We start from the raw sequence: 22677 nt of genomic DNA on the forward strand, positions 1-22677 counted from the left end.
GAATTGTAAACTTATACTTCATTTGGGACCACAACTCACTTCAACTCATTTCAACTTATCATTATAACTTTTTCAAATTCTAATACAAAATATAATAAACAATTCAACTTTTTTAAATCTGAAAATAAGAATAATATTAAAAATTAATATTCTAACAATATTTTATTATCTCAACTCAACTCAGTTCAACATCCAAATGCAATCTTAAGCTACCGCACGCCACCCCTAGATGAAACACTATTCACACAGTGGCGTTCATACGTAGGAGTTTTGATTTTGAATGCCTCCCACTTGTAATCATGGCCGAAGCCCCCACTGCAATATGTGCATGCATTCGGTTCAGGTTGCAAAGTTTTTCTATGAACAACTATCTGGGACTTGTTTTCATAATTCGATAACATAACTTTTGACTTTTACAATATGGAAGACACCTAAACCTCACACCAACGAGAGAATTGTCACGTGGTATCAATATGCTATGTCAGCCAATCGAAGACGGACACATGACAAGCTAATGTCAAGTAGTAATCCTCTAGTTAGTTTTCTAACATATATTTAATTGGGAGTTTGTTAAAGTTCATGTATTAATGTTGTGGAAGTTGAAAAATATTACGTTGATTTGTGAAAATGTAAAAATTCATATATGAATTTAGCAATTAACCAAATTAATTACAATAACAATTGATTCGGAGTTTCCAAAAAAAAAAAAAAACAATGATAAAAGACAGATGAGGAATAAAAGAAAGGGTGATGCTATATATGCACCGAAAGAGTGTACCGACAATGCATTTAAAAAAAAAAAAAACTCTTTTGGTGCACTGTTTTGGTCTGCTTCGTAGAGTTTTTGTAAATAAAAATGCTGCGTCCACCGAGGATACAACACTATAAGTCACCGATTGATATTTTTTTTATTATATTGTTTTTACTTAATTGTTACGAAAATATTTTTAAATGAGTTTGTAAATTTTTTTCTTTTTCTTTTAAATATTTAAGAGTATAAAGAAAAAATATATAAAAAAAGGCCCTCTTCTAGATAGTTACACTGTTCTCAGTCATTTAACAGCAGCAAATAAAAAATGGACATATTAGCAATCCACATCTAAATCCCATGAACCACATTACAGGGATTGCAAAATCAAATACGTTATAAAAACATAGAACATATTTACTTCAGTGAAATTCCTTGCACTCTGCCACACCTCACTTACACTTCAAACCGCTGCACCTTCCCAATCCGTCGCAGAACAGCAAACCTCCCTAGCCCGTTGCAGCTCGGTGAACCTCTACACCTCGTTGCGCATGGTTTGCTCACTATCCACTAAATTATTGTTTTCATATTTAGATTCTTGTTTCATGTTTTCGAACCTAGGAGATCTTATTAAATTCTTGTTTTGAGTAATTTTGAGAATTCAGTTGATATGATTTTTAGGTGAACAGTAGAGATGTTGGCCTATATAGGAGTGGATTTGATGGCCAGTCTATATGTCACATTGATGTGAATCTTTTTTACATTCGACTTCTCAGTCATGATAAGAAGAGAGAGGAAACACAACTTAGGAGTGGGTGGAGCTATGGCTCGAGGGAGGGAGTGGTTCCTGTGAAAAAGAGAGAGAATGAGAGGGGGGGGAGAGGGAGATGAAAAATGAAGAGTTTTTGAACAATGCGACTACAAGGTTTGAAAATGGAGTGTTTATGCGGTACATTTCAATTGGATGCATTTTTAAGAGGAGAAAGATTACGGGAAGGAATTTTTTTAAAAAAAAATGAAGAAAAAAATAAAAAAGGCTTTTTTAGAATTTAGCCTTATAGGTGACACTCTCAACTCAAAAGTTGAAACCGGTCCAAAAGTTGGGCCCATCTAGTCCAATACGCATGGGGTTCCCCTCGTTTCATTGATTGAAGTTTTGAACCCAGAGTTTGATTCATGTGAGAGGTGTCGTGAAGGAGTCGTTTTCCTTTTCCCGGTGCTTCATTAGCCTGTCTGCTACGGCCACTTCTTTGTTTAAACCATAAGGGCAACCAGGGACTCCCAGAATTTGTGAGCCAATTTCAGTTTTACGATGTAATATCATCGTTAACAGAAGAAAGAATGTACTCGGCGTATACGGGATTTGGCAAGGATTCTGGTCCAAATCGACCACCGGAATCTCACGTACCCAACTTTGGATCTTTCTCTCGCCCCCCTTCTGACTCTCCTTCTACTCCACTCTTTCCCCTTCCTGCCCCTCTGCGATCTCCCAGTCCCAGGTACTCTCTCAGCTATGGTATTTGTTTGAGCTTCGTTTGGCTGCTGAAGAGGACGACAAGATTCTCAACACCACTAGGAAAAAAATGTTATTTTTTTTTTCTAAAAGTTTCGTTGGGAAATTCAGAAGAAAATCGTTCACGATTACCATGGCTCTTCGGGATTCGTTTCTTTGATTTATTTTCTGTACTTTTAGTAATTTTGAATTCTGCTTTTAGGATATTTGAGGACTGAAACAAAACCCTAGAGGACAAGGTTTCGCTTACTTTAGGGCACTAAACTAATATCAATAATCACGACCATAGCTCATCAGTTTGGTTGAAGCTCCTTTCGCTATTGTGGAGCAGTATGTAACAAAAAAAAAGTTGCACCTTATACGCCTTCTCTTTTGATCTAGGGCACCTGGAACTCTACAGAGAGTGCCATCGCCTCCTTTGGCTTTAGAGAGCAGCGGCCCTGCAGTCAGTTCTGCTTACCAAAGATCTCTTGGAGTTCGTAGGTACACGTTTTATATTAAATGCATGCGTCATAACTATCCGTTTCTGTGACCTATTACTGATATGCACGTAATAACGACATCTGCGACACCACAATAACCTGTGCAAGACAAAATAAAGGGGAATAGATTTATCCATAACTTTGAATAGACTACTAAAATGTGAAGACAACAGACCTCAGGCCACGGGATCTTCAAAAGTACCAAGGTTGCCCGTGCCAATTCCTATTCCAAGTAACAATACCATTTAGAGTCAATTAACTCACCTGTGTCATTCAATGCATTTTGTTTTTCAAATCTCAACTGATAATTTTGTTGTCTAGTTCATTTTTGCTAGGTCATCATGGGAAAATGCTACCAATTATTTCCAAAGTGGTTTCGATGCTTTTCCAAAATGCTAGGGTTCTTGATAAAATTTGGAAAAGGAATGAAATTACCGTTTTGAATCTTTATTATATGAAATTACTTAAAATCCAAGCTTGCAAAAGGAAATTTTTTCTTATATACGCTAATTTCAGTTATCTCACTTTGTAAAAAAATGTGATTTCTTCTCTTTCAGATAAATTTAAGTTCCTATAATGGACACAATACTTTGTGGACATGAGCATGAGATATCTGTTTAAGAACTAACATCCAATTTCTGACTAAAACAAGAGATAAAAATTCAATTCTACAATCCTTTACTCCTTTCTTCACATGCATTGTTGGTGCATGAAATATTTGTTGGAAATGCTATGGTACATTTGTATATGCTTATGTTTCCCTATGGTATAGAACGAAAATAGCAGCACCTTGAAACAGTCTTCTTGAAATATCTTGGCTTGGGCTAGTTTAGGGCAGGAAGCTCTCTCTTTGGGACAATTGCGTATATTTTAATATAATACTTGTCTGTTCATGTTCTGGAAGATCCTCGTCCTATTATTTTGCTCTTTAGAAAAAAAGCTTACTGATTTTCATTTGATAAGGGGACCTGAAGCTGCATTGCCACGCCCACTAACTCTTGAGAGCTACCATTCTGCTGCGAGTCCTCCTTATTCATCCGCAGGAGTCCATAGGTAAGGATTCCTGTACACTGGTAGGATTGCACAGCTTTTTGGGCTACAAGCACCCCCCCCCCCCCCCCCCCCCCCCCCCCCCCCCCCTTCTCTTCCCCCTCGCCTGCCTCCATGAGACAACTGTATGGATGTTAATATTACACTTGTCTGGTCATGTTGTGGAAGCCCTCTTCTTATCGTTTTGTTATGGATTTTTGTTTGGTTAGGGGACCTGAAGCTGGGTTTTCACGTCCATTAGCTCTTGAAAGCACCTGTTCTACTGCAAGTCCTCCTAATTCATCCACAGGAGTCCATGGGCAACAATTCTTGCACACTGATAGGTTTGCTAGATCATTGGATTCTTCTCTAAAAACTGTTCTTTTAGAATGCTTGATATTAAAATGTTCCATTTATAATTTATAAATATGTTGTTTTAGCCTATAAAATTTGGATGAAATTCTTATTTTTTCATTAGCTATTACATTGCCACATCATTGAAACTTGTGTGTAAACAAAATTTTATCTTCATATATGAGATTTTCACAACCTGTTGTACCATTGAACGTCATACTGATAGCCTGTATCTCTCACATTCATCGAGTCTCCTAGTTTTGGTGAGAGGCAAAGATACTTATAAATATTATGAATTTCAAATTCATCAGAGGTCATCTGCCCACTTCTTGCTTCATTTCATTCTGGAAGTAGCATTTCAAACCTGGGTTTCCCAATTTCAGTTGTCAAAAACATTTAGATCACCTCTTTCATTTATCTCCAAACAGTGATATTGCTAGGTATTCTGGAGAAGATGTCCTAAAGGCTACATTCCAGTACTAATTCAGCATTCTTTAAAATTTCTGTGTCCATATTCCAGGCTTGCTTCGGGGTGTTATGATTGAAAAAGTTAGCATTATGTCACACTAGCTTTGCCTTGGTTTTGACAGCCTCATGATGTATTATGCTTATCAATTGTTTTGTGTGTAACTTAGTATTAAGGAAATTTTGCGAGGGGCAACAGTCTTAACATGGTCATTCTGCTCATATAATTTGTGGCCTCACTTACTTCTTTTTTTTTTTTTTTTTCCTAGAGAAGTATTGGATACTTATTAATGGGATGGATTTCTGATGGCCCTATGCTTCATTCTGCTACCGTTCCCTAAAAGAAATTTTTTCACATGAACAAGCACTTCCTCACTTGGTACATTAATTTCTAGCTGTTCATTCATTGCTTGGGGAGGAGCCACAGCTTTTTGACTAATTTTTTTTAAGCCTTTTTTCAATTCTCTTATAAATGGTATAGCCCAATTCCGGTAGCGATTTGTATCTGCTTGTTGACAATCCCAGTCAAACAGTTCCTCTGATAACAAATCTAGTAGTGATTCACCTATAATAACAAATCTAGTAGCTTCCTTTTTTGTATGGATAGCTTCGTTAGGAAAGATTCTCACCTTAGATAATCTAAGGAAACGCCGACTCGTTGTATTGGATTGGTGTTACATGTGTAAGAAAAGTGGTGAGTCTGTGGATAACCTATTATTGCATTGTGATGTAGCCATGAGTTTATGGAACGATATCTTTGCAAGAGTGAGACTCATTTGGGTAATGCCAAGAAGGGTTGTTCACTTCAGCTGGCAAGGCATCCCGGGGTAACTCTCAAATTGCAGCTATGTGGAGAAGATGATACTGACTTGCCTATGGTGGTGCATATGGATGGATGGAGAGGAATGGTCGGAGTTTTGAGGATTGCGAACGGACAATGGACCAGCTTAGAACTTTTTTTCTTCACACTTTATTCCATTGGTCGATTGTAATAGAATTTAATGGCATGAACATACATGATTTTCTTGTATCTTTAGACAGTCATGCGTAGGTGTGGCTCTTGTATATCTCCCGTGTACTTGGCTTCGCCTATTTTCAATAAAATTCTTATTTACTGATAAAAAAAAAAAAACAAAAACAAATCCAGTAGTGATTCCTTTGGTTATTGGAAACATCTTTATGTCAAGGATTTCCACCCTTTTGTAAGTTGTAGATTGAATACTTAATTTATGTGTGCACACCTGCTTTAAATTTTCAGAACAATATCCTGTGTACTTTCCTTCGCCTTTTTAATAAAATTCTTATTTACTGATTAAAAAAAAAAAAAAACTTTCAGAACAACAACCCTGTTGAGGATTTTCATCTTCTTTTGGCAAAGCTTTATGGTAAGTTTTAGGTCCAATTCTTTCCGTATGTATGTGCATGCACACAAAAAATCATAAACTCAAAAGATCAAGTCTCTTATTTGGTGATTTTGGAATTGCCAATTTGCCAAGTGGAACTTTCTGTCACTCATTTTGTAACATTAAGCCGGTGCCTCTTACCACGTATCCTCTTATATGCTTCAATTAATCATTTGAAGGCCATGTTTATTGCTTTTGGTTGGTGTTTTACATCAATATCCTAAATTTAGAATTATTCTTTTCAGTTTCTCACTGCTCAAGGTAATCTCCATCTGATCAAGCTATATTTTGCCATACAGGCCTGCTTCATTTTTGACTTCATTGGGTAATAGGCCCATATTGCCTGGCAGTTATGCCAACTCTATGGCTTATCAAAACCAATCCTCGGTCTCACCTTATTTAGGTTCGTATGCCTCTGGAAGAGGCTTTTTAACTAATAATGAGGGTGTTCAAGTCTTGAAAAGAAACAGATCCCCACCTTTACCATCTGGGAGTGAAGTGCCACGGGAAGATTCACATTTTTCTGGAAATGGCTCTAGAAGGTAAAATACATGAATATCACCTGCCTTCCATAATCCTTACGTTTTATTTGTAGTTTTTTGTACCATTTTCTTCACTGGGTCAATAGTCTAATGGTGATAATGGTAAACAGTATATGCATACAAGTATACTTATGTGTGTGTGTGTGAATGGTTTTTTGACCAAAGAATTCCACTGATATCTATCCATAACCAATGATAAAAGAAAGAAAAAACTTAACCCGAGTCGAGTTTGAATGAAATAATGAAAGGAGCGTCTTAGAGAAGTCCTATATTTAAAAAGTTGGGGAGCATTTTTTTTTATAAGTAAAAATATTATATATATATCAATAGAATATTATATATATCAATAGGAGTAACCAAATACACTAGATGTATATAAGAAAGCACCTAGCCCATACTAGAGAGCTCCTAATGACCCAAAAAGCCCGTGAAAATTAGAAATCTATTCGAAATACACCAAGCCCGAATTGGAATAGAATACACCGCCCCATCCCCAACCCTTTGTTTCCTTAAGACTAATACTCCTCCCAAAACTCCCTCTACGAGGACGTCTTCATAAAGCCCTCCCTTTAGTCTTCCCTCAACTTGAACTACCTTCTTTAGCGTCGTAGTTGATTGCCCAAGAAAGACGTTTTAACTCTCTGCTTTTCTTAAAACTTTATTTGGTTTCAAGTGAGTGGCCCACCTCAATCGCAGTGAGTAGTGCTTTAAATTGGTCTTCACATCCTCTATATGAAAGCCCCACAATATGCTAAATCTCGTTAACCTTATGCAGAACCCAATCCAATGGTGAACCCGCTATATTGTTTATTGGAGGGATAGAAACTAGGAGAACAACATTATATCCCCAGACACAGTTCCCAACTGTACTCCCGACCCTAGACATTCCTCCTCACAAGGCACCACTGACAAACCCATAATTTCCTCCCTGCCATATCTGCATTCAAATCCCGAACATCATCAATAGCTATATTGTTGTTGTCCAATGTTGTTGTCACCATTAAAGGTTCCTTCACCTCCGGCATAGATGTCATCATTCCATCGACAAGGACATTGCTTGTAGGTGCCCCACCCCTTGACAATCTTTTATGTGCCACTTTGTCAGACCCTACTGCTCCCTCAGGAGGCATAGAACAGGTAAGGGAATCACTACCTTCTGTTATCCCATTTGCATCTTCTGAAAGAGGCTCGTCTGCTTCTTCCAAAGGACTCAAAACCCTGAAAGGACCCCCATCTTCAACTGAAAGTGAACCCTGGAAAAAGGTACTAACCCCATTTGCGACTGGTGACTGAGGGTAGTTAGACGGCAAGTTGCCGATGTCCTGAGTGACACTAGTGTGAACTGTGATGCCGGCGTCCAATGACCCTATCTGTGACGGCGTCGAAATGCCCTATGCTAGCGCACTTGAGGCCTTCAAACCCGTAAAATCTACCCCCCCCCCCCCCCCCCGCCCCCTCCCCCTTGTCCGTTTTTTACCCACCACCCAAACCCGTGACTAGTTCCAGCCCCTTATCCACTTTAATAATAAGTTCTCTCACATACTTCATAACTCCCGTCAATTGAGCTCTTACAGCCCACAAGACCCCCTCCATTTCTCCCACCCTCAAACACCTAACAGAGGCAGCCATTCCATCCTGCAACACATGCTGCTTACCTTCCACTTCTCCCAATGTCACCTGACAACCTTTGTCTCCTCCAAGTAACTTACCCTTTCCTTCCGCTGTGAAGCTATTCTCTGCCAGACTACCACCAAGGCATACGAGGCACCTTTGACCAAGGGAGGCCTTCCCACTGTCTTTCCATCAACAAACTCTCATTTGTTTGCATGCTTTAGAACGACGACTTTGGACCCAGTGATGTTTTGATATGCAGAAAAACTTTCCATTTGATGCCATTTGCGCCTTCCGAGATCACCAACAACCTTTCCTCCTTCCATTCCGAAAATCTAAGAGTTGCAAAAAACTGCCCCTTGCGTTAATATGATGTTGAATGATGATAACTTCATTACCCATCTTTAGCTCCCTGAAGAATCCCTCATGAAAGATGAGTTGTAAGCAATCCTCTATCCCCTTAGAGGAGCCTATGGAGTGGGGTTGTGGAAACACATTAGAAGAGGATGGAGGGTTTTAACTCGACATACTCGACTCTAGTTGGGTGAGGGTTCAATGATTAAATTCTGGAAATGTATTTGGTGTGGTGACACTTCCCTACAAGATTCATTTCCTTCACTATTCCAAATTGCTAGTACTAAAGACGTTGCAGTAGCGGATGTCATGGGGTTATCAGGTGGGTAGATCCATTGGGATATCAGTTTTAGTAGAGCAGCACAAGATTTGGAGATGAGCAGTTTTGCTGATTTTTACAGCCTTTTGTACTTCGTTAAACCGAGCAATCAACAAGAAGATGGGTTGTGGTGGTCACCCACTGGGAAAGGTGTATTTTTGGTTCGCTCTTTTTATAACACTCTCACTCAAGAGCCCAACATTCAAGCCTCGTTTGTTTTCACAACTACTCTCAACTCATCTCATCTCATCTCATCTCATCTCATCTAATCATTACAATTTTATTAAATTCCTACACAAAATAAAATAAACAATTCAACTTTTTTAAATCCCAAAACAAAAATAATATTAAAAAAATATATTCTAACAATATTTTATTCAATTTTTAACTTTATCTCATCTCATCTGCGAAAACAAATGAGGCTCCAGCTTCTTTGGAGAAGACTTTGGAGACATAAGGCACCCTCCAAAGCTGCATTCTTTGTGTGGACAGAATCTTTGGGCAAGATCCTCACAACCGATAACTTGAGGAAAATGAGGGTTATCATAGCAGATTGGTGTTGCATGTGTAGGGGAAAGGGAGAGGGAGAGTCAGTGGACTATCTCCTACTACATTGTGAGATAGGAAGGGTTTTGTGGAATGAGGTGATCGGTAGAGTAGAGCTGGCTTGGATTATGCTGGAGAATATAGTGGTAGTGCTTTCTAGCTGGACAAATATAGGAGGCATGCAGCAGATTAAAGCGGTTTGGAAGATGATCCCTGTATGCATCATGTGGTGTTTGCGGCAGAAGCGCAATGCGAGGACGTTTGAAGACAAAGAGAGATAGCTAGAGTAACTTATATCTTTATTTTACAATACTCTATGTACCTGGGCCGTTGCTGTTGATTTCAATGGCATGGACCTACATGTCTTTTTTTGAGCCTCCTTAGTTAGGGCATATAGTTGTTCTTGTATTTGTATCGGGTTTTGCCTAATTCTTTGATCAATAAAATTTGTTTACTTATAAAAAAAAAGTATTTATATAAAAAAAAAAAATGTAAGAAGGGTAATTAGAGCACCTTTTTTTTGTTGGTCCTAGGTGTCCAAGACAAAGTTTTGACTACTACTAAGGGTGTACACGCCCTCGATAAGGAGTTTTCCCGCAAGTACATGTCGTGTAATTCAAGGGTAAACTCCCTTGGTCCAATGGCCCCAAGAGTGTGAATGCGGAGTTTCAAACTTAGGACGTCCGGTTTATACGGCTCGCCCTAGAACCACGACGCTACTTTGGGGTTTGATTAATTTAGAGCACCATCACAGATAAAGGGATTGCCGGCTAATATACCAGCAGGAACTTAAGGCAAAGTTTTGAAGAAAGTGGGAGGATGGTAATGGGAGAGGAATGATGAGTGCTGAAAGTAGGCCAGAAGTCTGTTAGAATTTTTTTGATGAAAGGGACGATTTCTTGATATAACCTTTAGAATTAAAAAACCTTAGAAAATTTACCAAGTAGACGATGCTTGTAAAGTGGTGTTTTTTTTTTTTAGGGGGGGGGGGGGGGGTATAAATTATAGGTCTCCTCCTGTTGCCTCCAAACCCACTAGAACAAGGTAGGGAAAGAGAAGAGCTTTACATCTATGTGGCATCTTGCATGATTTTTTTCCTGGACTTCAATATCTCCTACATTGGCTGCTAGGTCAAAATTTGTTTCTGCCACTGATTCTCAAATTCATCTAAGGTTTCCAACTCCTGCAATCAATCCTGATTCTGAAGTTGTGGCAACCAAGCGCACCAGCTCCCCTGCTCTCAAAAGAACAAGGTCACCTTCTTCACTTCCTAGCGGTCAACTCTTTCCAGAAAACTCCTTTTCCACCCAAGACAATACTGAACGGTAAAATATTTGGTGGATTGGTTCTGTTTATTGCCTATATTAGTCGTGCTTTATTGCAAGACTTAAAATTATGTTCTCTAATCTTTTGATGTAATCTGAAGAGAGATGGAAGCCAAGGCAAAGCGATTGGCCCGTTTCAAGGTTGAATTAAGTCAAAATGTGCAAGGCAGTCCTGATTTTGCAGACCAACTAGATTCTGCAAATAGAAATGAAGAGTCTATAGCAGAGAGGAAAAAATATGCTGGAAACCAGTCTGCAGAACTGACAGGGGATTTCTCCCATGCCCATGTTTTATCTGATTTTGATGGCCATGAACCATCTACTATTATTATTGGAATGTGTCCAGACATGTGTCCAGGTATGTCTCTCAACCACTTGATCCATGAGCAAAGTTATGATTCAAGTAATTCAAATGCAATCATTTTGTGGAATTTGGACTTGCATTTCATGTTTTTAGTGAAGAAGAAACTAAAGATTTCTGAGAAAAAAAAAATGAAAAAGTTTCAGACATTTTTACTTTGAGTGTGTTATATCAGATTCTTTAGTAACTCAAACTGACTATTTATCCTCTCTTGTGTGGAAGTTGTGAGAGGGCCCAATTCTGAAAGTTTAACTTTTAATATTATTAGGAATTTGCTTTATTTTACAGAGTCAGAAAGGGCAGAACGTGAAAGAAAGGGAGATCTAGACCAGTATGAACGAGTGGGTGGCGATAGAAACCAAACCAGCAAATCCCTTGCTGTAAAGAAGGTAGTTTTTGGATCATCTTGGGCTTTTTCAAATCAGGAAGCTGTTATCATTTCGTGGAAATTGCTCTAGACCATACTTCATTGATGAGATGTTCTTGTGCTCTTCTTCTGCAGTATACTAGGACAGCTGAGAGGGAGGCGAGTTTGATACGGCCCATGCCAATCCTGCAGGAGACAATTGATTATCTGCTTAATTTGCTAGATCAGCCATATGATGACAGGTTTCTTGGCATATATAACTTCTTGTGGGATAGGATGAGGGCAATCCGAATGGACCTGAGGATGCAGCACATTTTCGACCACGGGGCTATTCTTATGCTGGAGCAGATGGTATAATCCTCAATCTGATATCTTCTTTCCAATTATATAATATGTAGTATGTAAATGGTGTTTGTTTCATATTTTACCTTTTTTAAATGTTTTTTTTTTTTTGGATCACCTTTAGAATATCATGCTTGCATCTGGATGGGGGTTCAGGGAGGCAAGCTTGGGCTGACCTTGTTAAAAGAAGTCAATGACATAATCATCCACCAGATTGAAAACTAATTGAATTAGTAGTTATTCTTCTGGTGGTGATACATTTACTAGTCATTTTGTATATAGACAGTTGTTGATGCATGTAGATAATTTTGTCTGTATGTAGGTAAAATTGGAAGTGTGATACCCCATATGATAAGGATAATGGTAGATGGTGAATGAGATCGCACATTGCTTGAGAAGGAAAAGTTCTTGCTCTTTATAAGGTTCCAATGGGGCTCCAATTGGGCTCCAATTGTATCATTGATTAGTCCTTTTGGAGTATAGGCCATGTGGTTTGGGTCTTCCATTGGGGCGTTACAAGAAGCACCCACTATCCTCGTGTAATAGACAGTTGCAAATCATTTTGTTTTACTTTGTTTTGTTGGTGGATGTGTATTTTTTTCCCAACATGCAAAACTTAATCTTCATTCTGGAGAGTAATTAGTTTGCGTATTGCTGTGGATTTTAGATAAGACTTCACATAATTGCGATGCATGAATTATGTGAACACACCAAAGGAGAAGGCTTTTCTGAGGGATTTGATGCACACCTCAACATTGAACAGATGAATAAAACATCAGTTGAGTTGTTCCAAATCTATGATGATCACAGAAAGAAAGGCATAAGTGTGCCGACAGAAAAAGAGTTCCGGGGTTATTATGCACTTCTCAAACTGGACAAACATCCTGGATATAAAGTATGTCTTCTGCAGAATCACGTTGATTGTACAGGTTTCAGTTGTTATTGTTCTGTCAAAATAATCTATTCCTGCTAGGTTGAAGCTGCAGAGCTCTCACTCGATCTTGCAAAAATGACTCCAGAGATAAGACAGACTCCAGAAGTGCTATTTGCCCGTGATGTGGCAAGGTTGCCCCTTCCCTTCTATTTATTTTCAGGTTACAGTGTTAATCACGATCTAATGGTTATTTGATTTGTTCTTCCAGGTCTTGCAGAACAGGTAATTTTATTGCCTTCTTCCGGCTTGCAAGAAGGGCGAGTTACCTTCAAGCATGCCTTATGCATGCTCACTTCGCAAAGGTCTGAGTAACTATTGCTTCTCGGTTAGTGCATACTGTAGCAAATTGCTGAATCTATTTCTGAATTTTTTGCCTGTGCTAAATCTATAAACTAGTTCCCTGTAAACAATGTATTTAAGTTTCTTGTGTAGAAATCTGTGGACTATGTAAAGCATGCATGTGCTCCTGCCATGTTTCTTGGAATTGAAAGCAATGCAATTAAATTAGAATCCCTTTTTAGTCATTTAAGCTATAATATTTACAGATTATATAATTTCACTTAACCATGTGGCACTGGTTCCAGTTACTTTATTTCCATAAGTTTGGTACATTGTAGCGAAAATATAAGTTAAACACTTTAATATGACCAATTTGACTATGTATATTGTCAATTCACCAAATGTTAAAACTGGTAAAAATGGATAAATTTAATCATTCAATAACACTAACGCTTGAGTTGGACTTCCTTTCCCTGCCTCTTGAGGTCACTCACTTGTACAATAAATGCAAAAAAAATGGCATGAGCCACAATGAAAAAGAGTAATAAAGTTAATTTAGCACTATTTACTTTTCTTATTGATTGTGTTTTGGGTTTTGGTAAATATGGTATATGCATAGCTTTTTGTCTGATTTATTTGTGTTATTACATTTTTCCTTTCTTTTGTATGCATTTGTGTTTCTTTTTTTCTAAAGAAAGGACAAAGAAAAACTCTTTTGTTTGATTAACGTGTACTTCAATAGAACATTTTTGGACTATATTACAGCTAAAGCAAACCACGTGTATTACCAAACTTGCCTGCTATTGCTTTCAAAAATATTTTGATGATGGCTTGAAAAGTTTCCGAGCTATAGACTATATATTTCTGCTGGGTGCTAATTACAATTCATTGGCTTTTTTTGGGATCTTTTCCTTTACTTTTGTAGAAAGCGAAGTGACTCTAACTTATTCTAAAATTAGCTGTTGATAATTCGGATTTATTCATTCACTGTATGTTTTTGGTAGCTATGTATGCATATGGAATTCCATGTGCAAAAGCATTTGTGGATGTGAATGTACATTATGTTAATGTTGTCTTGTATTATGCTGTTTTGACCAGCTACGCACCCTGGCACTTGCTTCTCTACACTCGGGACTACAGAATAACCAAGGTCTTCCTGTTTCCCATGTTGCTAAGTGGCTTGGGATGGAGGTGCTTATCTTAGCTTGATGCGTGTTACATTCTATTGATTTTTTTCCTATTATTTTATGTATTTTCTTTCCATGGAGGAGATCTGCAGTTTCCCCTTGTCTTACTGTTATGCTTTGTTGATGAAATTAGGTAGAGGACATTGAAAGTCTCCTACAGTATCATGGGTTCTCAATAAAGGTATTTGAGGAGCCTTATATGATGAAGGAAGGCCCATTTCTCAATCGGGATAAGGACTATCCTACCAAGTGTTCTGAACTTGTTTATTTGAAAAGGTCAAGGAGTATAGTTGAGGATGTTTTACCTCCAACACAAGCCATATCATTACCTGCTGAAGCCGTATCTATCCCTTCTGATGAAAGGGAAAGTTCTGTCTGTACAAGTAATGAAGAAATGGCTGATCTTGAAACCTTTTCATCCTCAACTGATAGCCAACAACGGCAGCCAGTAATCATCTCTCCAACATTTACCAAACAGAGTCAAAATGACCATCAGACAGCTGGAGCCTCTAATCCGCCTTGGGGTTTTTCGTTATCCCACAGTTCCCCTAAATCCCAGCTTGCTAAAGTTGGAATTGTAGCAAAACAAAATTTTGATGATCTTTTCAGAGACTCCCTTAAAAGAAACATGCATTTTCACAAGGAAGCAATGACGCTGCAGGATGTGTCAAAAACAGCTGTCAAAGAGAGATACTCGGATGGCAAAAAGGATTGTGAGGTGGAAAAAATTGGCTCCCCAAGGGTGGTTATTAATCGTTTGGAAGATGCAGAACCTTCAGATATTCATAAAGAAAATACTTATCAAAATGACATTCATAAAGAAAATGATATTAGCACAGTTCCGGCAAATGATCATGCCGAAGAAGCTGCTGAGGCAAAACTCAAGTTGTTCTTAAGGTTTTCAAGCTTCTTCTACTGCTATTGGTTGTTTATGGAGGTCATTTTTCCACAGGCCTTAGTCTTGCATTTCTTTGTTCTCAGGTTATGGAAGCGGCGTTGTGCAAAGCGACGGGAGTTCCGCAAACAAATGCAGGTAGCAGCAAATGCTGCATTAGACTCATTATCATTGGGGCCGCCGATTCAACAGAAAAAGGAGGTTAGTTTTAGAATTTTTTAAATTTATATACTTATCTTGTCATGGGTGCCCGACTACCAGTTTATTCTTCATGCTTTATTTAAAAAAAAAAAAACTACTTGAGGAAGAAATCCCTTCAACTTCCTCTTGGCGTATCACCTTTTGGGTTCCAGTTTCTTTTTCCTATTCTTGTTGAACAGAGTAGAGAGTGTTTCGTTGAGCTGTCAATGTCTTCCCATATCACCATTTACAATGCAAACTTAGCTAACGATTAGAAAAAAAATCCTACCACCCCTGTTCCTTCTCTCCAGTTTTTTCATTTTGGTATATGCTACCGAATTAAATGTAACCATCTCCCATTATTGAACCTCGCATGATTTGTCTAACAATGTATTGTGCATCTCACATGAATGACAAGAATACTGCATAAGTATCTTTTCGTTACTGATAAAAGAATTACTTTAAAAACAGTATTTCTAAATAATTGACTTCACTTACTGAGGTATAACTCTTGTCAATGGTTTCTGTCTTCCTTGAGTTATTTTGTTTAAGCTGTTCACTTCTTCTATGTAGCAACCGAGCAATTTTGGCGAGTTTGACATTGATCATGTTATGCGGGAGAGACATAAAAAGCATGCAGAATCATGGTCAAGACTTAATGTTTCAGATGTCATAGCTGGTACACTGAGCAAAAGAAATCCAGATGCTAAATGCCTATGCTGGAAAATTATTGTATGTTCTCAGATGAACAACCTGGAAAAAGTTAAATTGGAGCAGAGGAGCCAAGTTGCTTTGCCTGCGGCATGGTTGCTTTCAAAACTCATGCCTTCCAGCAAAAATGAAGATGATAATGATCTGTTGATGTCATCTCCTGGGCTGTCAATATGGAGCAAATGGGTTCCTAGCCGAGATGGTGCATATCAGACCTGCTGCTTGTCTGTTGTAAAGGAAACAGAATTTGATATTCTAGATGAGACAGTATCTGGTGCAAGTGCGGTATTGTTCCTTGTATCTGAAAAGGTCCCATGGAAGCATCAAAGAGTCCGGCTTCAGGACCTTCTAATGTCAATACCTTCTGGTTCTTGCCTGCCCCTTCTGATTTTAAGTTGCTCAAACAAGGAAGAGACTTCAGATTCTTTCTCTATTGTGGCAAATGAATTGGACCTTTATAATATCGACAAGTCAAGGATAAGTAGCTTTCGGGTTGTTCCCCTCGTTTTGAATCTCCAGATGGAACATGCAGATGGGTTTTTTAGTGACGAGCAATTAAGGGAAGGACTAAAATGGCTGGCAAGTGAATCACCCCTGCAACCTGCCCTGCATAATTTGAGAACACGAGAACTGGTTCTTTCTCACTTGAATTCTTCATTGGAGGTGCTTGAGAGAAAGAATGATTTTGAAGTGGGTCCTAATAATTGTATCTCTGCCTTCAATGAAGCCCTGGATTGTTCCTTGGAAAAAATCAATGCTACTGCAATCGCAGATCCTATTGGCTGGCCTTGTCCTGAGATTGCTTTGCTGGAGGAGTCTAGTGATGAACGCAGAAGTGTGAAGTGGTACTTACCGAAAATAGGATGGAATTCACTGGGAAAAATTGAACCACTGCTGTGTGCTCTAAGGGACTCTAAACTTCCATCTTTTACTGACGATATATCCTGGTTGGCCAGAGGATCTTATATGGGTAAGGAGATTAAGAACCAGAGATTAATGCTTGAAAATTGCTTGATCAGATACCTGACGCAATCAAGTAAGATGATGAGATATGAGCAGGCAATGAAGGAGGCATCCATAGTGCTACAAAAAAATGCTCGCCTTGAGCTTTATAACTCGAGTTACCGTATTGTTCCAAACTGGGTTATGATTTTCCGCAGAATTTTCAATTGGCGGTTAATGAATTTATCCAGTGGAACCTTCTCCGTGGCCTATGTTTTGGAGTGTCATATAGCTCCTCCTGTTGCGGGAGATGTTGATATGTTGAGGCTTGAAGGGAGTTTAACTTCACCTTATTATACGAGTCATCCATCGCTGGATGAAATAATTGAAGTTGGCTGCAGCCCCTTGTCACTGGGTGGGGGTCAGCCACCGCCAGAGCAGTTACAACCTCTTGCATGGATGCCCTTGCATGGTGAGGCTTGCGAGGCTGCTGAGGATGAAAGGGGTCTTAAACAGGATGGCAATTTGGCGATCCCCACTTACATGTCTTACAGATTAGACAATACTAGTACTGAAATAATGGTAGGTGGCGAAGCTTCCAAGGAAACCGAAAATTTAAGCAAGTTACTGGAGCAGTGTGATATAATGCAGAACATGCTACACAAGAAGTTGTCTATTTATTTTTGACCTGCTAATTTGTTTATATTTTTAATCATGTTTGTATTAAATTAAAAAGACATACAAAGAGGGGGGGAACAAGAACGGTATGACGAGATGCAACAGAAAGATTTAAAAAAAAAAAAAAAAAGATCCAATTAATCGGATCAAGTTCCAGGTTACATGATTGATCCATAGAGGCCACCGGAATACTGGTTTGTATGGTCTAATTGATGGACCATTCGATGAAGGAAAGCGGCATTGCAGTCACTTGTTTTGGTGTTGTCGATTGAGATTTCCACTCTCTTCATCTGGAATCTCAGCTAGAGAAAGCAAAGACATGGATTGATGGCAGCTCACCAAGGTCACTCGTGAGGTTTGCGGGGTGATGTAAATTTGAAAAATCTAGAGTTGGGGAGTCCAGATTGTTTTTTGAGAGGACATAATTGCAAATTACTTGTGTTCAAACGGAATGACGAGATGCACACGATGAGAGAGGGCGATGGACGACCTGTAAGAAAATAGGCAAGAAAATTTTGTAGGCTATCGTTATTTCCACGTTTAAAAAGAATATCCCAATCAAAGTTACAGATATGGCAAAATCTCTCTCTCTCTCTCTCTCTCGCACGCGCACATTTTCTCGGTTTTGTGATGGTCTCCGAGTCAATACTCGGGGTCTTCGACGGAGCAACTATCATGATTTCGGTGCGTCAGTTCAGTGCATATGACATCTCGCTTGACCGTGGTGGAATGGAGAGACTAAAAAGAGGCAGAAAAGAACCGAGGATTATCTACTAAAAAGAAAAGAAAACATGCATTCCAACTTTATTTTTATCATAAAAGTTGAATATTACAATGGACCATATTAATCGAAATTAACCACCTTATAAAATGTCTGAAATCGAAGTCATAAAGTCTCAACCTCCTCAAAGAACCTCCTCGAATCTATGCAAATTTTACTACCATTTCCTTCCTATTGTGTGGTTAGCAGGTGAAACTACAACTGGAGGGAGAGCATTTTGTTCTCCAGAAGGAATCTTGCAGGGTTACAAATGGTTTTAATGATTTCTATCAGTACTAGCAAAGAAGCTGTTGCCTGGAGGTTAGTGACCCAAGTATATCCTGTATATAGAGCAAATTAACAGAGAAGCTGACGCTTGGAGACTGCACGACTAGCCAACATCCTGCGACCAGCCAAAAATAAATTCAGTGATTTTGATAAAAATAGTTGAATTAATGCAATTTATTTGAAATTGCTACGATCAATTTCAGACCAAAAAGAAATAATAGAAATAAAGTAAGAATATGGGTCCCCTCTTTGAGACAGTTACTAGTTGTATGTGCTTTAAAATTGATACAACAAATTGTAAAAGGAGACTGATACCTCTAAAGAAAAAAAGACAAGGAAGTGTTAGGCTGCTTCCTCAAGGTCATGAATATCATCACTGGAGAGAGAGAGAGATAGCTCAGCAAAATATGGTACATATGGATAGATGTATATTTACACACACACACACACACACACCAACAAATTGTAAAAGGAGACTGATACCTCTAAAGAAAAAAGACAAGGAAGTCTTAGGCTGCTTCCTCAAGGTCATGAATATCATCACTGGAGAGAGAGAGAGAGAGAGAGAGAGAGAGAGAGAGCTCAGCAAAATATGGTACATATGGATAGATGTATATTCACACACACACACACTGAGCATAAGAAAATGATCCAAAACAGGGTTGAGAGGCCCACCATTCCAATGACCTTGCACGTTCCAGAGATGGAACAATGATAGCCAGGCTTCGATTTGTTGAAACGACATGCTGACAAGGTTGCAGGACTGAGAAGCCACTTCTTACTGAACGGTATAACTCTGAAACACTTGTAATGGATATTTCAGAAGTTTCTCTTCTGGACCTTGTTGCCCTAATATTGGTCCCATTTGATCCATCGCCATCTGACTATGGTAATTACATTATAAATTAGGTAAACAAGCCAGTCAATGGAAAGTGCAGCTATTTTTTTCCTTTACACAAGGGCATGGGCAAAGGAAAATAGAGCAGAAGCATGAAGAGGGGTAGAAAACTTGTGCAACCCCAGCATAGTGTACACAACCAGAACATGAATTGAGCACACGCTGAAAGCAGGAAAATCAGACTAGACAAGATAGCAAAATGTGCAGGTAGAGTAAGATTTAGTAAAATTCATACATTAGAAAAACCTTTGATCTGGACAATGATGATTGTAATATCATCTGTTCGGGTTTCATGTTCCAACCATATCTTATACGATTCTCCAGCAATGGTAGAACATGCATCCCGGGGATCTGTATATCTTGCCACCTATATCAACAAATATGTCAGAAAATTTGTTATGGGACTTGTACATAATCAAATTTTGTTGAGTTCTCCATCATATGCCAAAAATATACTAGTTTCAGCCAACAAAATAACATCTTTGATGCTAGAATAAGAAACGGTAACAACCTTCAACTTCAGCACTTATTAGGAAACAGATATTATTGCATCCCCAAATTACTCAAAATTATCGTGTATAACAAATGGACGTGGGTCTAAAACCTGAAAAGATAAAGTTGGGAACGGTTCTTCTCTTGCACCATTTAGAGACTGGTGAAGGGTGTAAGGGAAAGGTCAGGTCTAAGGGTAGCACAGAGCCATCTGATGAGCAGAAAGGTCCATAAGTGAAGATAAGTGCCATTTTCAGTGAAGAATTTAAACACTTCAAAAGAACTTCACCATTGAATGCCATTTTGTTTTGGAGCACATAGTGATGCCAAAAGGAAAACTTAGAGAGACCTCAAAATGTTGATTTGGAGACCAGTCTCAACAACCATGCTTCGTTGTAACGCATGCCAAAAGAACCTTTCCATATATATATATATATATATAGGTAATAAAACAAGAAGAGATACCATTTTCAACTCCATTCACTAAAAATGCCATTTACAATAGAATATTCTGATGTGTAAGTAGCTTTCTTCTATACATATGCATTTATATGCAGAAGGGATGATAAGAAATCTTAATAATATCATGCAGCTCCACAAACATAAACCGATACACTGAAACAAAAAATATTATGCAGTAAGAGAAACAAGTCTACCTTCCTAATTGCATGCCATTGACAACCACATAAAATAAGAAATGTTAAAAATTCGCATGCTTAGTCGAATTGCTATATCAAATGAAATTCAATAGATTGGATATAATCAAGAAAAGGTGCAAAAAAATTACAAGTCTAGTTGTTAAAGTCATTCTAGAATATGATCGTGTGTAAAGTAATACCATATTAACAACTGCTTGGCTCGAGAGGAACTCAAAAACGCCGTCGCTTGCAACAACAAAAAACAGATCGTTAGCTGTAAGCTGAACCACCGAGACCTCCGGAACAGCCACCACACCAATCTGCTCAGCTGTCCAATCTCCTACGCTCCTCGTGAATGCAGTTCCCGGATGCGTCTCATTCTGTACCCACAACCTTGGAGGATCGCAGCCTTGAGATTCTTCATCACCCCACGTCTGAATATTTGGATCCGAAAGCCCCTCCACTTGATCAACAGTTAAAACCCTGGCCCCACTTTGCTTCACTCTCTCGTACTCATCTTTCCTAAACGGCGTCTGATCGTTTGATAAGTCCTCGGCTACAATCCGATTCCCGTGTTTCACCGCAATCACGGCCCTCGAATCGCCCACATTCGCCACGAAAAGTCTATCCCCAACAACAAGCACCGTGATCGCGGTGGTACCGCTCAATGAATCATCAATGTCGCTAACGTGTAACTCACGATTAGTAGCCAGAAACGCCAAGTGAAAAGCTTTGACGGGGTCATCCGACAATGACGGGTCATCGGCCAGTATTTCTACCAACCTATCCTTGACGAAATTCGAACACTCTGTACCATAATGACCGTGACCATCAAATACACCAAAGAAATGGATATTTGGGTTACCTTGAATCTGTGTCCTGATGCAGAAACTGTCTTGGTTTTGTTTATCCGGCGAGTCCGGGTAGTAACCACGTTGCGTGAGAACCGAGTACTCCAGATGAAAGTTGTGCGAAGGAACAGAGACAGACTCCAAGGGTATCTGTGTGAGTATGTGTTTGCCTTGCACACTGTACGGAGTTGCTTCGCGGTACTCCCGGGACTCTCCGTCCGATGTTGACCGGCAAGGGCTACAGCACTTGCCGTTGACGCATCCCATGGTTCAAGAGAGAATTTTAAGGACCAAAACCAAGAAATTCAAGAGTGTTTGAGACAAGTCCTAAAAGAAACATAGAATGATCGGAACCAAGAGGCTGCGGATGCTTAATTCTTGGTCGAAATGGTAAAATGGGTATCCCGGAAAGTTGAAACTGTCGGCAAAACCCATGCTTAATAAAAGGAATTTGAGGAACAGGGAACAAAACGGCAGTAGCAAGCTACCGCTTCAAGAAGAAACGAATTTCGAGAACCAAATCTTCAAGAAATACCAAGAAGCAAGAAAAGGATGAGACATTTTGGTACAGAGGAGAATATGGCTTCTTCCTTTGCCCGAAGAAAATGTGCTGTGGGGGCGGGGGATTTTTCCAAAAAAATCTTACCTTTTCTTGGGTACAAGACCTGGAAGGCCTCAAGACTGAACATCAAAAAGTGAAAATGATTAAAGAAATAGATCCTGAATCGGGAATAGAAACGGCCCAAAATCCCAATACAAAGTCTCTGATTGCGTAACATAATCATAATGGGAAAGAGAGACAAGATAGGTTTGCATGGCTGGGTTTGTTGGGTTTGTCTGCAAGAAGCCCCCGTTCCAAGAAAACACCCACCCACTCACAGTCACCGTAGAATTTTTATATTTATTTTAAGAAATAGATCGCAACTATTTCTCATCTGAGTGGCATTTTCCCAAGAAGCAAAACATCTCATCTGAGCGAGAATTTTGATATGAATTTCGACACGCTCCCAAGAGATTCTTCTCAGGTTACTGTACATAGTATACCGTTGCAACAGAGGCTTTCTATTTCACTATGGCTTGATTGGCCTAAATAACGTAGCATACCCACCCATTATATTTCATAATACATATTTAAAAATAATAATATTTTTATAACATGATATTATTTTTATTAAATATTTTA

At 38.9% G+C, this 22677-nt stretch overlaps 2 protein-coding genes across 9 annotated transcripts; one reads left to right on the forward strand and one right to left on the reverse strand.

Moving 5' to 3' along the window:
* The first annotated feature begins 1856 nt into the window (after positions 1–1856).
* Positions 1857–18104, forward strand: LOC121246770 (SAC3 family protein B). 6 transcript variants are annotated; one of them, XM_041145043.1, is made up of 17 exons: positions 1857–2247; positions 2643–2744; positions 3707–3796; positions 4003–4116; positions 6294–6536; positions 10497–10691; positions 10793–11049; positions 11341–11441; positions 11555–11770; positions 12429–12656; positions 12735–12826; positions 12904–12997; positions 14073–14165; positions 14295–15058; positions 15143–15257; positions 15810–17569; positions 17976–18104. In XM_041145043.1, the coding sequence occupies exons 1-17, from the start codon at positions 2090–2092 to the stop codon at positions 17980–17982; spliced, it is 4629 nt and encodes a 1542-aa protein (XP_041000977.1). In that variant the 5' UTR covers positions 1857–2089; the 3' UTR covers positions 17983–18104. The 6 variants fall into 6 exon arrangements, with proteins under 6 accessions (XP_041000977.1, XP_041000980.1, XP_041000978.1 ...); XM_041145045.1 differs by having other exon boundaries at positions 1858–2247; positions 10539–10691; XM_041145047.1 differs by lacking the exon at positions 1857–2247 and adding an exon at positions 5928–5976 and having other exon boundaries at positions 3718–3796.
* Positions 18105–18444: 340 nt separating this feature from the next.
* On the reverse strand, positions 18445–22316 carry LOC121246771 (probable protein phosphatase 2C 35). 3 transcript variants are annotated; one of them, XM_041145051.1, is made up of 5 exons: positions 20844–22316; positions 19749–19880; positions 19291–19499; positions 18931–18991; positions 18445–18730 (listed from the first exon to the last, which is right to left on the reverse strand). In XM_041145051.1, the coding sequence occupies exons 1-4, from the start codon at positions 21759–21761 to the stop codon at positions 18958–18960; spliced, it is 1293 nt and encodes a 430-aa protein (XP_041000985.1). In that variant the 5' UTR covers positions 21762–22316; the 3' UTR covers positions 18445–18730; positions 18931–18957. The 3 variants fall into 3 exon arrangements, with proteins under 3 accessions (XP_041000985.1, XP_041000984.1, XP_041000983.1); XM_041145050.1 differs by lacking the exon at positions 18931–18991 and adding an exon at positions 19099–19158; XM_041145049.1 differs by lacking the exons at positions 18445–18730; positions 18931–18991 and having other exon boundaries at positions 19190–19499.
* Positions 22317–22677: the final 361 nt, after the last annotated feature.

The sequence above is a fragment of the Juglans microcarpa x Juglans regia genome, chromosome 1S (assembly GCF_004785595.1).
Source record: "Juglans microcarpa x Juglans regia isolate MS1-56 chromosome 1S, Jm3101_v1.0, whole genome shotgun sequence".
Classification (NCBI taxonomy): Eukaryota; Viridiplantae; Streptophyta; class Magnoliopsida; order Fagales; family Juglandaceae; genus Juglans; species Juglans microcarpa x Juglans regia.